This window comes from Diabrotica undecimpunctata, chromosome 1, assembly GCF_040954645.1.
Source record: "Diabrotica undecimpunctata isolate CICGRU chromosome 1, icDiaUnde3, whole genome shotgun sequence".
NCBI classification, from domain to species: Eukaryota; Metazoa; Arthropoda; class Insecta; order Coleoptera; family Chrysomelidae; genus Diabrotica; species Diabrotica undecimpunctata.
The window spans coordinates 115,494,599-115,510,148 of record NC_092803.1 but is presented as its reverse complement, the minus strand read 5'-3'; the positions used below and the strand labels follow the sequence as shown (position 1 = coordinate 115,510,148).

The following is a 15,550-nucleotide window of genomic DNA, read 5'->3' as shown; positions in this document are numbered from 1 at the left end:
ACAAGATATTGAACAACTAGAAATTCCATGGTTAAAAAAGGGGGCGTTCTACTGGCTATGATTGAACCAAACAAACAAAAAAAAAATAGTTTCCTCTATATAAACGACATGATCGCCTGGTATGAACTACCCAATCAACGACTATATAGAATAGGAAAAGTCGATATAGAATACTAAAACTAATCCATGTAGCAGACAATTATTCCATGCGGCAGAAGATCAAGACGGTGGTCGCCAACGTCGGATAATTGTTATATGGCACGTGAAGAAGACAAACAAGATACTAGAGCTTATTTGATCATTAAGGCTTTTTCGTAGTTAGGTATAGTTTATTCTTCTGGTATATTATCAAATAAACACAAAAGTTGTTGAGGAATATGTTCAAAAATTTAGCCACCAGTTCTCATTGCATTTTCTCATTTATTCTATTGTACGCACGAACAATAATAAAAGAATAGACGAAGATGTATAAGAGAACATTATAATTTTGTTGTTTCGCAACAATTTTGATTATGTTTAGAAATCGGCATACTATAAAAAGTTCCACATTCTTTCGATATGATAGATATGATTTTGCATGCGAGTTTATGGTAGATTTAAAACTTACGAATTAACGCGACGACTATTTGATGAAAGAGGTTTTAAATTGCCATTGCCTGCTCGAAAATAATGTAATAAAAGATAAGTTTTTGCAAAAATAAAACTACGATAAGAGATAAGAAATAAGTACCAAAAACACATTACCAGTTTTTGACCTACTTGAACGTATTTTTTATTATTAAAAACGGAGGGAAAATCGCTCAGCCGGAAAAACACATCATTATTATTATCAATTATTTCAGAGAGTTGTGTGGGCAACCACTAGTTGGTTCATGATATCAAACCTCATTCTTCCGTGAAAAGTATTAATTGAAATTGATTGTCTTAAAATATATATATTATCCTGGCTTTGATATACTTATCGCTGTACCATTCCGTTTCGCGGTAAATAATATACAAAGGGAATAGCCAAAGAGAATTTAAAGCAGAAAATATTGTCATAAAAGTAAAAAAGTGGAAGATAGAGGACATTTACAGCGCAGTTTCGTCAACTAATCTTTCCATATATCTATAAATATATAAGCTAAAATTGGTACTGAGTACTGGGAGTGGGAGACAGTAACACTGTCAAGTGGTCATTCCTTAGACGCATCTGTGATAGGTGTGTAGGAGAAAGAAATACTGTTTGAATACAGTAAGACGGTAAGACAAAAAAATAGTATATTCTAATGTTTCGACTACCACTTCACCCCTGCAAAATAAAATCTATTGAAATTATATACAGTAAAGTTTAAGATACCGTTACAAGGAAAAATACCAATTACAAATAGGAGATGTTCAGAAATGATTTTAGCAAGAACTTTAGAACTCAATGCAGGAAAATTTTCATAACATAAGGAAAATGTGGGAATAAGCTTTATAGAAAAAGCCATCCAACCAGTTATTAACAGAGGACATCTTTGCCAATAAAAATAAGATTTCTATTATATTCGGATCTTCTACAGAGCAGAATACTTATTAATTTTAGTCAAAACTGGCATTGTAAATGTGTACAAACTTAAAAATATTGTGTCTAATTTGTAAGTGTTTTGTTTGCATCATTGGAGTTATAACTAACTCTTCCTAAATAAGTACCCAATAAAGTGTAGAACTTTTTTTAATATTGATAATCCGTTCTCTTGTGCTTATAATTTTCCTTTTTTTATATTGATCATTACATCAAATCTTAAACGCAGTTTTTTAGCTTTTAGCTATATTGATCTATCTAGCACTGGATGAAATAATTGATAAGATCTTCCTTGTGGACTCACAAACGTTGTATTTTTCTACGTAGTCTATCACAAAGTCTTAAAGAATATCTTTTTTACAGATATAATGATCATTTTTTAAGTCAAAGTTGAAGATCTCTATACTTAATTCAATCATTTTAGTGCAATATTTTTCCGTAATAGTTTCTGATTAAAGAGCAGTATTTCACTAATTGCATTTTTTTGTATTTCCGTCAAACTAATCAAGAATTCATTACAAGATCGTTAGATGTTAAAACATTCTCACAAGCATTCCAAGAGGTCATTTTCGCGATAAGACATCCTGTCAAACGTATCATATGGTAGTGACGCGTCACTTAGGAAAAATCGTAAGTATAATAATATTATAATCAAACGTTGGGCGATATATTCAATGAATATGCACTACGCAACTTACAACTATTTGCAAAGTAAGCAGTATAGTAAATGTTTGTTGTATTATTGAATTTACAGCTGATCGATGGTGATTAGCATGTAAAAATCCAAGAAATTAGGTTAAAATCGTGTCGGCTATTTGTTATAGTATGTGTATTATAGTCAAAATAAAAGGTTTTTTATTTTTCAAATCCAAAATACAGTGAATGAACCAATATAGAATGGGCGCTCTAGAAATATACTGTTAATTTTGAAATATCTTTGTTTTGATTTTGAATTCTTTCAATTGTCATGATGTAAGTAAAAAAAAGAAATAGTTGTGAGTAATATGTGCAGATACAAATATAAAAAATATAAAATCTCTTACAATATTTCTAACAGGAGTTGAGTCGAACAGTGATGAGAAGTTTATCTCCTTCAATCGAATGGCAGAACAGAACTCTTATGAAACAATAGAAGAAAAAACTGCTTTAAACTAAAAGTGTTAGTTGAACAAAACTGTTTAACTAAAGCGGAAAAATATTTACTTACGAAACTTATAAACCTACAAAAATAAACGAGGTCTCAAAGAGAGGTCATTAAACAGTATAGTTAAAAATAACATTAAATAGTTATAAAATGGTATTCCAGCAAGGACATTATGTATATTATATTTTTTAGATATGGTTGCCATTTATAGCTGTAATGCTCTATATACACAGGTGAATATATATTAAAACGAAACTTTTAACTAAACAAACGAAAGACGAATCAAGCATTATGAAAGCAAAAAAAAAGTTAATGATACGAATTGATCTACTAATATTGGATAGAAAAAACAAATAAGATTTTATTTTACATATAGTGCCTGTACTATTCACTTATACGCATTTCGTTCTAGCAGCACTCGTTAAGAAACCTAGTTAGATGAAGAAATCCGTTTTATAGCTAATAAATACCTCTCAGTGGCAATAGGCATTGGTCTGGTGACTATTTTTATTATAGATAGTCTAGTTTGATTTACTAGCCTTTAATGTATAATGATGTAAGCAAGTAGTTAGCTAAAAAATTAAAAAGAAAACTAAGCAAAGGCTGAAACCGGAAAATATTAATTTTACGTATCGACTTTGGAAAGCAATGGAAAAATAGAAGGAGTACATGCAATGTATGTACTAAACGAATAGAACGAATGATAGTTGAAGGCAATATAGCAGGTAAAAGATCCGAGGAAGATCTCCAACACGATGGTCGGATCAAATAAAGGACTACTCTTTCTCCGAAGCAAAACAACACACAAACGAGAGAGACAATTGGACAGTAATAGTCAAACAAATTACATGACGCCACTACATCTTTTCGAAGGAGAAAAGATAGAGAAGTACGCGCAATATAGTGTGAGCAAAAATGCACTTAGCGTAAAATTACTGAAAGGAAAGGTCATGAGAGATTAGAGAGAGACTGTAAAGAAGATTAAGATTAATATGATCTAAGATACATAGAGAAGAAAGTCGAAGAAACAGAGTGATGATGACCTCATTTTGTTTAAAATGACGTCAAATTGGGAAAATATTCCCCTTCTGCTAAAGAGAACCAGAGAAGAAATGGAGAGAAAAGATTGGAAATAAGTCTAGTAATTTGTAGAATCCTACATACTATTTCTTTAGATTTAAAATAAGCACCATACACTATAATTTACATAAGTGAATTATTTTACATAAAGATTTAAAATAAAAATTTTAAATCACAAATATCTCACTCAAGCGTATGTCTCATTATAAAACAAACCAAAATATGGATAAAAGTTTTAAAATCAATTTAAACATCATAAACTTTTTCATAATTTTGTGGAACATACTAAAACTTATATTTTATTATGTTTTGAATCAAAATAATGAATAAAAACATTCACGACCAATTATATCTATGGTTGTATGGTTACTACATCTATTTAAAACTCACAGTAATTAACGTTATGTATATTTAAAAACATAATTATAGCTGATGAATGGTTTAGAAATACCGTTAGGGATTTAAATCCCCTAGAAATATCTATTATATGTTTTAAAGTTTAAAGTGCTTGTTAAAATTAGCAGCTTTGTTAATAAAAAAATGATAGTATGCAATCTATTCACATTACAGAAATGTAAAGATCACTTACTATTTTCTCTTCTTTATTATCCAAATCATTTTTAAACTCTAAGTACAGAATATTAGTTTTCTATTTTTATTCCATATAATACTAACATATTAGTTTTTCTAGGTGGAGGTTTTGCAGGTTAGTCGAAATCAAATGTGTAATAAAGTGAATAATTTCACCACTTAACTATTTCACTGAATAAGTCCCACGGAGACAGATCGGAAGAATACGGTGGGTGCGGAAGCAATTTTAAGTAATTCATTTCCGATTTGATAGTTGTTGATGGGGTGGATTATTGATAATTGTCAAACGAAATATTTAGCCCATTAAAAAATACTGAAGACAAAACCTTGTCAGCCGATGATTGCATAAATTCTCGCTTCGGGATGCTGCTGGCAACTCAACTGATAGAGATTCAACTTCGAACGGATTCATGTTTCATTGAAATACTGTTTATTGAACTATCACTGTTGCCAACAATGATCTGAATAATCAGTTAAAAGTAAACTTGGTAGGTATATTCTTATCATTGAAACGAATTCATGCAAAACGGTGCTGAACACATTATCTTCTGATATTGTCAACTCATCTGCTAAAGTATGCAATTTAGGATCTGCGATAGTCCAAAATAATTTTTCTGGACAACAGCCCAGAGTGATTTTTCCAGGACAACTGTCAAATTCGGATAAAAGAGCGTTCAGCATTTGTGTTTGTAGCAATTATATAAAGCAATGCTATGTAGACAAGCTAGCGACGATAATTTCTAAAGTATCTATTATAACTTTTAAATCATATCTTTATTATTAGTGTCACCATCTACATGTTGCCTATTTACTATTTTATACATAAAATCAATGTTGCTGTTGCTTTTCTAAAAGCATTTCTTTATCATCACACTAGCATTGTGATGATATAGAAATGCTAGATGATATAGTAACGTTTTGACATTAAGGTTTCCCAATTGAGAGACATGATTTCCCAACAATCATAAATATGATGGGGACATTAATTTCTGAAGAAACCTGTCAATTTCACCTGTGAAATGTCAAATTCCATAGAAAACGAAATATTTTGTTAATCTTGAATGTTTTTTTATTAAAGAAGCACTCAGAAAAAACATCTAAATTTAAATATCTTGGCAGTTTTTGATTACTGTAACAACCATAACCTTATCTGTCTATACGAGTAATGTTTTTGTTAGATCGTGTATATACCAAGATAATTATCTTTTGTATAATATAACATGATCAGGTTTTAAATATATTGATGTATTCTCAATAATCCGGTTTTCATAAATTTCAATGATATGATGGTGGAACAAAAAATATAAAGTTAATGTTAACATAAAATGTAAGACTGACTTCTAGGACTAATTAACAGATCGTTAACGTTTGTTAAAATTATTCTACAGAATAAACAAAGAATAAAGACAGAATAACTTACCCAAAGTTGCTGCTTTGTAACACTATGGTCTGTATAATACACTAAAGTCTCTCCAGCTAAAGGAGTGGATTCCCTGAATTTTGACGCTAATAATAAACACGTGGTTCCTAATAACTGTAGCTGGCTTTTCATTATTGAACAACACATTAAAAATCTGTCCATATAGTTCATTGCTAACGAAAAAACTTCATCCTGGCACTTTTGTTCCTCACACACCTTGAAGAAAAAAAAAACAAATATATTTTTGTTAAAAACAAAACAATAATTAAAATTTTTTTAACTGTCAAAAGAAACAACTAGAATAATTTAATTTTATATATAATACCGTACGAGAAGCCTTATGAGTTATCTCCTAAAATTGTTCCTATAGATAATCCATAAGAGAATTTACAAGCTGTGTGAAAGTCAAATTTCCCCCAACCAGTTCGGGTTCATAAATGCTGTTGGTACGAGAGAGGCTTTGTTCTCAAAACAAGTCTTATTCTTATTCCAAAGACACACTGAGTATACGCTTGTCTGGTTGATTACGATAAGGCGTTTGCGAGTACAGCATGCCAAGATGATGCAAATACTAAAAGAAGCAGAAATTAACAACCAAGATCTAAAAAGAATTAGAAATCTTTATTGGAATCAGACCGCGAATCTAAGATTTAAAGGTGAACACACCGAATATGTAAAAATCATGTGTGGAGTGAGGCAAGGCTGTATTTGTCTCTTCTAATATTCAATCTTTACTCTGAAAAATATTTATCGAAGCTTTGTACGAAACTGAAAAAGTCCTTCTAAACGGGTACCGACTAAACAACATCAGATATGACACCATAGTATTTGTGGACAACCTAGAAGGCATACAAGTCCTTATGAACAAAATAACGTATTACAATCAACGCCCAGGAGACTGCTCCGGGCTCCCATATCTGCTATAATCAGCAGTTCCAAATCTGAGCCCTTCCTGCCGTTCCGAACGTCTAATCCTTTAGTAACCTTGTGATCTCATAAAAAGTCACGTCTCTTTAAGAGTAATTTACTCATTTGGCTCGGTTACATAAAGGCCGAACCCAGGATCTTCGCAACCTGTGATAGGGCAGTGCCCGGCACTTCCAGAGGAACTCTGAGGAAGTTTCATCCTTCTCATGACAAAAAGGGCACCGTAAGCCATCCAGGAATCCAAGCAGATGAAGGTGCCACCTGAGTCACTATTCGTTAACCCTATTGGTCAGCTCAACATCAGCAAGTGCTCTCTTGCATTCAGGAACGGTCTTTTGGGCGCTTCCAAAGCCCTTAGCTCTGCTTGACTGTCAGAACAGATAGAGATGGTCCTGATTGAGCAAGCCCTATCTATTATCTCCTGAGCGTATACCAGGATCGCAAAGATCTCGGCCTGAAAGACTCATGCATGGGAGACGAGAGCCTGGTCAGATTCAAATCCGATTCCGCTCCCATTTACGGAGAATACGTAAGATCCCGTACTGACCGTGTCACAGTGGAGGTCCTCAGAAGAATGAAGAAGTACTGACCATCATCAAATCTCGAAAGTTATAATACTTGGAACACATTATACGAAATGTACTGGCCAAGATAGAAAACTACAAGAAGTATAGTTTTCTATATTTCTTGTAGTTTTCTAGCTTGGTTTGTTATGTTTGAGCAAGTTTCGCATATTTAATATATTGTAATTTTTCTATCCATCCATAATATTTCTATCCATTTTTGTACTTTTAATATTATACGGTAGTCAAATAAAAATTTGAAGAAAACATTTTACACTGGTTCGCACATAAACTACATGTCTCTTAATAATTCATTAATAAATTTGATTCGCTAATTAATGCAGAAACTTACCATAACGTCTCTGAGGGTAATAAATCACCACATAAATTAGAATACAAAGAAATCGCGGCTAAAATTGACCAATATCGAGGTCGAGTTATGTAAATTTTATATTTTTCTAAAGTTTATATAAAATATTTGATGAGGAATAGCAAGAAGTCGGTTTTGATCCAAATTAACATCCATCGTGATGTTTCTTCGTTAATTAAAGTCGTTGTTTACCGCTTTTACAGATAAACGTCAAAACAAAAATATAGTAACGAATTTAAAATACCGCATTGGTTGGATTTTTGGTCTTAACCAGTTTCAGGTTTCTTTTTAGGAGCTACCTGAGTTCTATCTATTCCCAAGCCCAAGGTCTGAATACTGGCTTTCGGACGGAACCTTGCAAAATGGAAGAGTAAAAGATGACGATAGTAGAAGTACAAATAAAAGGAAATGTAATAAATATGAATTTTGTATAAAAATTTTCCGGCTCCAACAACAATGTCGTATTTGTAAATTGATAAAACAATTTGATAATTGGTTCATTATAGATATGTATACAAAAAGAATTACATCTATTTGTGATTAACTCAAGAATTCTAATGAGTAAGAATATTTTGCTTACAAAGCAATAATTTTCTGTCATTAAATTTTCAAATATTAGATTACGATTGTTAAATGAAATAAATTATTTGCTCGAATGTCAGTAAACACCAATAAAAAGAAAAAGTAAAGAAAAAAAAGAACGGTATTGTAAATTTCCAGGATTGGACGTTGTATATATATATATATATATATATATATATATATATATATATATATATATATATCAATGTTAATTATTAATAAAGTTTTAAATGATTCCTCAGTAAATCTGTAAAAGAATTACGATCCTTTGCTCCAGGTTAATAAAGTAGTAAATCGAAACATCTTTATTTCTAGGTAAGTGTCTGTACTGTAACGTTATAAATCTAACATGTTTTCTTCAAATAATTATTGTATTGCAATTCCTTTCGATCTTATTCAGTTATTAACGTTCTCTTATTTTACTATTTTTATTATAAAAATAGTTGGCGCTCAACTCTTCTATCAACTAAATATTCTGTATAAATTCCCATTTTAATTTGCAATCGTTTCCATTCTATTTTATGCCATTGATATATATAAAATGTCGACAGTAACTTTCAGAGAGTAGTTATATTGTAAATGTGCTTTTAATTTTCATAACGAAAAAAATGTTTCAATACTTCTACTGCAGGTTGGAACTATACTCGGTTTGGAAATCCATGATTTTTATAGCAGAAAACTTATAAATATCGATACTTTCTGGCCTGTCCGTACAAAAATTTATAAAAATAATATCACCATCCCGGCAAACTTCAAATACAAGACAAAACGCAAACGAGCTGTGTCAAAAACTGTGCTGTCACTAATTTTCAAACCCAGTATACATGCACAGTTGAGAAATCGAAAGATGCAATGTACAGTATGGGTAAAAATTTCGTTATACACTCAAAATATGTAATCTGACCAACGTGTTATTTATACAATATTCATGAACTGCGTTTCATTTGGTTCTTTTATTTGATCTCAAATAATTTAATTAAAATTCTGATGGTACAATCTGTATCGTAAATGAAAAACGTCAAACCCAAAACAGTAGTAAAGACGTTTATATAAATTTAATGCAAAGAGATGCCTGATACTTTTATCGTGAAGGATAAAACAAACCGAAATTTTTATCTGCTAAAATTGCAAAAACTGACGTCATTACTGTTATATGAAAAAATAGCATTCATGATTATAACAAATAATGAAAATAATAACCTACCGAGACACATATGCATATGCATGGTGTGTTATGGAAATCGTGTTTTTTAAGCCATTTAAATGGCAATTAAAATTACGGCGCCAGATTGCATTTTTAAAAAGGTAATAATTTCATAATTCGATGTCGACTCGTAAACTGAAATTTTCCCAGAATAAAAATAATATAATAGCATTAGTGATAAAAATAAACAAGAATAGGCGGTTATTATGCAATATTGAAATAAAACTCAATGAATTAGGTGGTTTTTAAAGTTTAAAAACCGAAAGTCAGACAAGCGTGACGTTTACTCTGGTGTAACACCTACAATAACTAATAATACACGAAAATTAGCATTTTTAAAAGGGCCTCTTTCCGGTAAGGAACACCAAATTCGATGTCTCTGTTCAAGGCCAGTGTAATGACCCAGAGGCGGACTTTAAACGTGGACACCCTCGCCAAAACAATTTGAACATTGATTCGAATCATCTTTTTTATATACGGAAGTATATATACCAAATGATATATGGGTTAGGTCCACAACAAATTAATATCTTTTGGTGCCTCCTATTATTTACGGTTACAAGATTGTAACATTGTTCTCGGCATGGAACTGTTATTAAATACAGATGTATCCACTCCACTCAAACCATTCAAATGGTTTGAATGGTTTGAGTGGAGTTTTTCAGACCATTTTCAGCAATCCGATTATCTTCTATATATTTATCCTTCGGCTGGATTAGAATATTACGTGTATCTCATACACCTTTCCTTGAATATGACGAATTGTGAACAGCATAGCAATAGCGACAATGTTCTATAAAAAGACCTATGAGAAATACAACTTAAAATATTTTAGAAAAAAAAAACAAACACGTAGGTACAAACCAAGACAATTCAACAATAAAGACAACCTCCCAATGAATAAAACCCATGAAATAAAGTAAAACTCAGTGGCTAGGTATTGACTTACCAAGCCGGAATGATCGGGATTCGATCCCCGGTAGACCCTAGAAAATTTTCAATTTCTAGTTTAAAGTTTAATTGAGTCGCTACCGTGCTTCGGAGGACACGTAAAGACGTCGGTCACGGTACGTAAGTAGTCGTTAATACTAGAACTTGGGCCCGAAGGTTACACTTGGTTACACTAATGGAAGATGTACAATAAGCCTATTGGCGGCAGTTCGACCGGTTATAATAAAGGGTTTTCGAGAAAAAAAGACAAGTCAAGCCCTACAAATAACTGTAGATGAATTCATAGGTACATATTTATATAACTTCATAGAATATTCAAGGTGCTCAAGATCGGTTGAAAAGGAATTATTTACGAAGGCCTATTTTCACAAGTGGACTCAAAACGGCTAATGATGAAGTGAACTACTCACTGGTAAGAAAAAGACAGTTTCATATGGAATAAAACAGTGAAGTTGATTGAAAAAAAAAAACAAGTTCAGATACATAATTGAACTAAAGGGTTAAATATATTGTATATCGCGTTAAGAGAGTAATTTATAGTAATCTATCGATAGTCGTCCACAAATCGAGAAAAAGATAAATGCACAAGTTTTAGTAATGGACGCCAAGAACCGAAAGCATCCGAACAAGACCACCAAGAAGGCGGAAAAAACCTGTGCGTGATGTGGCTTGGAAACAAAGCAAAGTTCATAACCGTCAAATGATTGTATTTGAAAAATAATATTTCTTCTTCTTTAGTTTTTAGGTGCCTCTTAAATGATATCGGAGAATAAAACTAATAAGGACTAATCTTGTAATGGCGATTAAAAAAAGTGAATAAATTGACGCTATAAACTATTACTATATTTTTCAAATGACTTTAGTTTTATAGCAACATATGTTAAGAACGGAAAAATCGTTAACAACTTCTTAGAACTGCATGTGATAAAACGCGCAGACAACGGAAAAGAAAATGAAATAATCACGTAGACAGGATGGACGAGACCAGAATTAAAAGCTACAGAGATCACTCACCAATAGAAAACCCCTACCTAACTATGCAAATAGCCATGAGGTATTATGAGGTACATACATATATCACAAGGAAATCTTGATTAAATTTTAATTCAAACACTATAAAAAAATCCACAAAAATAAAACTAAACTGTTTTATATAGCAAACTAGACTGAATTACAAAAGAATGACAGGGAATAGCCAGGTAATGTAGAAAATTTTAGGAAACAAAAAAGAAAGGTGGGATTTTCAAATGGGTAGTCTAAGCGTGCTACAGGATACGGAAAATAGAATATGGAATTATTATCATGAAATGAACACAGTATGATTGCAATAGATAAATTAAAATTATCAAGGCACATAGGAAGATGAAATAAAACATCTATAGAATTTATACGACTTTCGTTTCATTTCCAAAAGAAACTTTTAAATAGAAAACTGATCGGCATTAGTTAACAAACAATGGGAATTTAATCGTAATTCTACATGTTAACTAGTGTATACCAACCATATATTAATATACCTACACCTCTCGTAATTATTGTAATAGGCGTGGTTAGCTCCTTAGCTCCATTTCAACTCATTTTATAAATGAACCTATGTTATAAATCTACGACTAGCAACTAAAATTGGTTCCAATGTAAAATCTAAGAATTTTAACGAATTATAAAAGTATAGTAATTTAACGTGCCACATGGGCAAGTCCACCGCTGATAAAAGGCCATCGTACTAATCCCGTCAATATGTACTATTATAGGTACATTTACTTCTAATTTAAATGCCCCCTCTTTAGTTGCTAAGTGCTAACCAAATTCACCAAATCATAGAATTCGATCATTAATATGGGCCTCCCGACAATTCGGACTCAGCTGTTGGCAAGTATATTGACCCTGTAGTTTAAATTGCTCAATCACGTCATTACCGAGCACAGCTTTTCGAAATAATCATTTGCGCAAAAAATACATAACCTTTTTTTTTTCGATAAAATGTGATCATCTATAACGTGTCACTTTTATCGCGAGTCTCACTCAGTGAGATTCGTGTCGTCATGTATGGGGATTTAAATTTTAAATGGACGGAATAGATACACAATTTGGGATTTAAATAGACGAATTTAACTTTAAAAATAGAGATGTGGTGGCGAAATACACTTGTTCCAACAAGAATGTTGGTCAATGGAGAACACAGACCAAATAATTTAAAAATTAACAAAATAAAATGACAAAACAGAAATTTGTATGTGTTAAAAGAACCATTGACTAAAAATCAGAAAGAACGACTTTAACAACAAGTTTCATAAAAAGTTCCTAGCTTTAGTTTAAATGCTATATTATGGAATTTTAATGGGTTTGTCCATTTTCCAATTTCGTTTGATTAGTATAACATATTTTATTAACAAATATAACTTATATTTAAAATCAGAATAGGCGAATTAAATGTATTTAAAATATCTATGTTTAATAAAAAAATTGAGGTGAAATGATACAATATTTAAAGATAAGCTTTCTTTGGTTTGTATAAGTTATCAAAAAGCAAATTTACCATAAAAAAATGTATAGGATTCATACTTCAAGAGTATGTAGAAAAAGTAATAATTCTCATACCTGGAAAGACCAAAGCTACAATGTAGTTCAGGTGGATGATTGGGGGCTGCACAAAATTTTAAAAACAAAAATTCAGTCTTACCTCCATCATCCACTCCGCAACTATCTTCCGCATCTCTTCCGTTACTTCTTTTTGAGTTTTCGCAAGAGAGGCGTTGAACGGCAACACGTATCTATCCTCGGTTTTGAGTAAATTTTTAAGTACTCTATCATGTAAAATTGTCGGGTCATCGTAAGCTCGAACTTCATTTTCTGGCTTTTCGCAACAATACAAGTCCATGTTCTCCTTATACTCCTACTCCTCTCGCAATAATTCACACACACAAAACACACTTAACCTCAAAAAATATCACAACTTTTACTTATTGTCTCATCTGTAGTGTATGGTTCCCTTTAAATTTTGTGTTTAAAGCGCTATCAGCTGAGAGTTGTTGACTGTTCGCTGGTTTAGTCAGCAATGCAATCCATATGTTTTCGTCATTCAGCATAAAACTGATTCCCCCACTACGCACTAGGCGCCGAGCTTTAGCTTCAAGTACAACAGGTTCTTTACGGAGTTTCTTACTTAAGCGTTGTTGCCAATGTTCGCTGATCTATACTTATGCTGGGGATTTTCTTAGAAATTAGTTTCTTTCGGTTTAAAAATAAATTTTACTAGTATTAGGCTTTACTTTATTATCTTGTAAAATGTCGTTTATTCTACACAATATTTGTCAGTGTTTTGTTAAACCCAGATTTCTGTTGTTATTATGCTATTACTCTTCATTCCGTTTTATTTGTCATTTAATATTTCTACTTTCACTACTTTTTTATTTGTTCACAACTTTTTCTACCTCTATTCTCCAATTAGTTTAAGATTCATTTCTGTCTTCTTCCGTCGCTTAATGGTTAAAATATTTTCCTTAGGTCATGCTCTTATAACTGTTGAAATAATAAACCTTCAGATCGATTTTCATATTTAATTTCATCAACCACATACCTTTCGAAAGATTTTCCACCACTTTCTGGTACATTCTCACACTAAGATTTTCTGGTTTTTCGTAAATCATTTTTCGAAAGCTGGTAGTACTACTAATTAGTGGGAAGGTACTGGGTTCTCGGGATGCAGTCAGTTTCAGATTGAATCTTAATTTAACTGTTGTAATGTGATGTCGAAAAACTACTAATTAGTCTTATTACAGTTCTAAAGTTCTTATTTCTGAAATGAAAAAGACAGTCGATTTGATTTCACGTCCAAAGTGTCTATGTATCTGTTTATACGTATTTCGCCCTAATAGGGCTCGTCAGAACAGCTATTCATAGGCTTTCTCAACGTGAAAAATAAATCTGTTCTGTCTTTAAGAAGCAACAATAAAATGGCTTCGATATGGACGCAATAGAGACATCTGATAATAAATCCGTAAAATAGTTTCGAAACACAATTCAGATTTCTTCTTTAATCTGAGCCTTCTAAAAATTGCAAGGATTCATTTTATTCGGATCTACTCTGTATGAGTACAAGAAACCAATTCGCTAAGGATTTCTTCTTAGTTGAGGAGACATGTCGTGGAATGCAAATTTTAGATTCCCCATGTCTCTATTAACATCTTTATCAACGTCTGTTTTGCCTTGCAATTTTTAGAAGGCTCAGATTAAAGAAGAAATCTGAATTGTGTTTCGAAACTATTTTACGGATTTTTAATTTCTGCTTCTCTGAACATAGTATTGCTTTTCAGGAATGTTCTCAGAGTGTTAAATAAACCTGATTATTTAATTTTCTCCATCTAAACATTTGTTATCCATTTTCTGCGGTTGTTTTTTTCTTCTGTTGTTTACCTTCTGGTTCAAGTTTTAGTGTTAACGACTACTTACGTAGCCGGAATTGACTGCTTTACGTGTCCTCCGAAGCACGGTGGCCGCTTAGTTAATTTAGAAATTGAAAAATGTCTAGTGTATGTTTCAGAATCGAACCAGGGTCCGGCTTGGTAAGCCAGTACCTAGTTACTGATCTATGGTCACTACTTCTGCAGTTGGGTAGTTTTTCTCTTTAATTTTTATTTTTTTCTTTAATTTCTTTTAATTTTCAATTTCTTGTTCTTGTTAGCCTTATTACTACTTTCATGCTTCATTCCAAGTGTTTAATTCCATCGAATTAAATTTATGGTCGTTATTTTTTATATTCTTCCACCAACTTTGAGATAACCCTATTTCTTTGCTATATGATCTGCTTTAAGATGTGGTCGGGAGATATATCTAGTATTTTATTATTATTTTTTATTATTTCTGGCTTTCTAAACTAAACGAATTTATATTCTTTACTATCCACATCCTTTATTACACGCCTTTGTTGTTCACATATCTTTTGTATTTTCACATATTTTTAAAGCGAAGCTTCCATACTGGCATTGTAATACTTTTTCTCTATAGTAAAATGCTAAGGCAAGCATCACGAATCTAGCGTCACGAGAATTCGTCACGGCTAGTGTCACGAAATAGCGGTCCTTTATATGGATCCACTACTCTCGACAAATTCGTTTCCAGCCATCATATAATTATGTATTCTTAGCAGGTTTAAATTAAAAACTGAATGAAAAT

General features: G+C 31.9%; 1 protein-coding gene across 1 annotated transcript in view; it reads right to left on the bottom strand.

The window, feature by feature from the left end:
* LOC140452836 (G1/S-specific cyclin-D3-like) overlaps positions 1-13,447 on the bottom strand; it is a 52,948-nt gene extending 39,501 nt beyond the window's left edge. Inside the window, exons 1-2 of the mRNA XM_072547168.1 lie at positions 13,059-13,447; positions 5,782-5,997 (exon numbers count right to left, since the gene is read on the bottom strand). Of these exons, the coding sequence (XP_072403269.1) occupies positions 5,782-5,997; positions 13,059-13,256 (414 nt within the window). The 5' untranslated portion in view covers positions 13,257-13,447. The remainder of the gene's footprint in view (positions 1-5,781; positions 5,998-13,058) is intronic.
* Between the last annotated feature and the right edge of the window lie 2,103 nt (positions 13,448-15,550).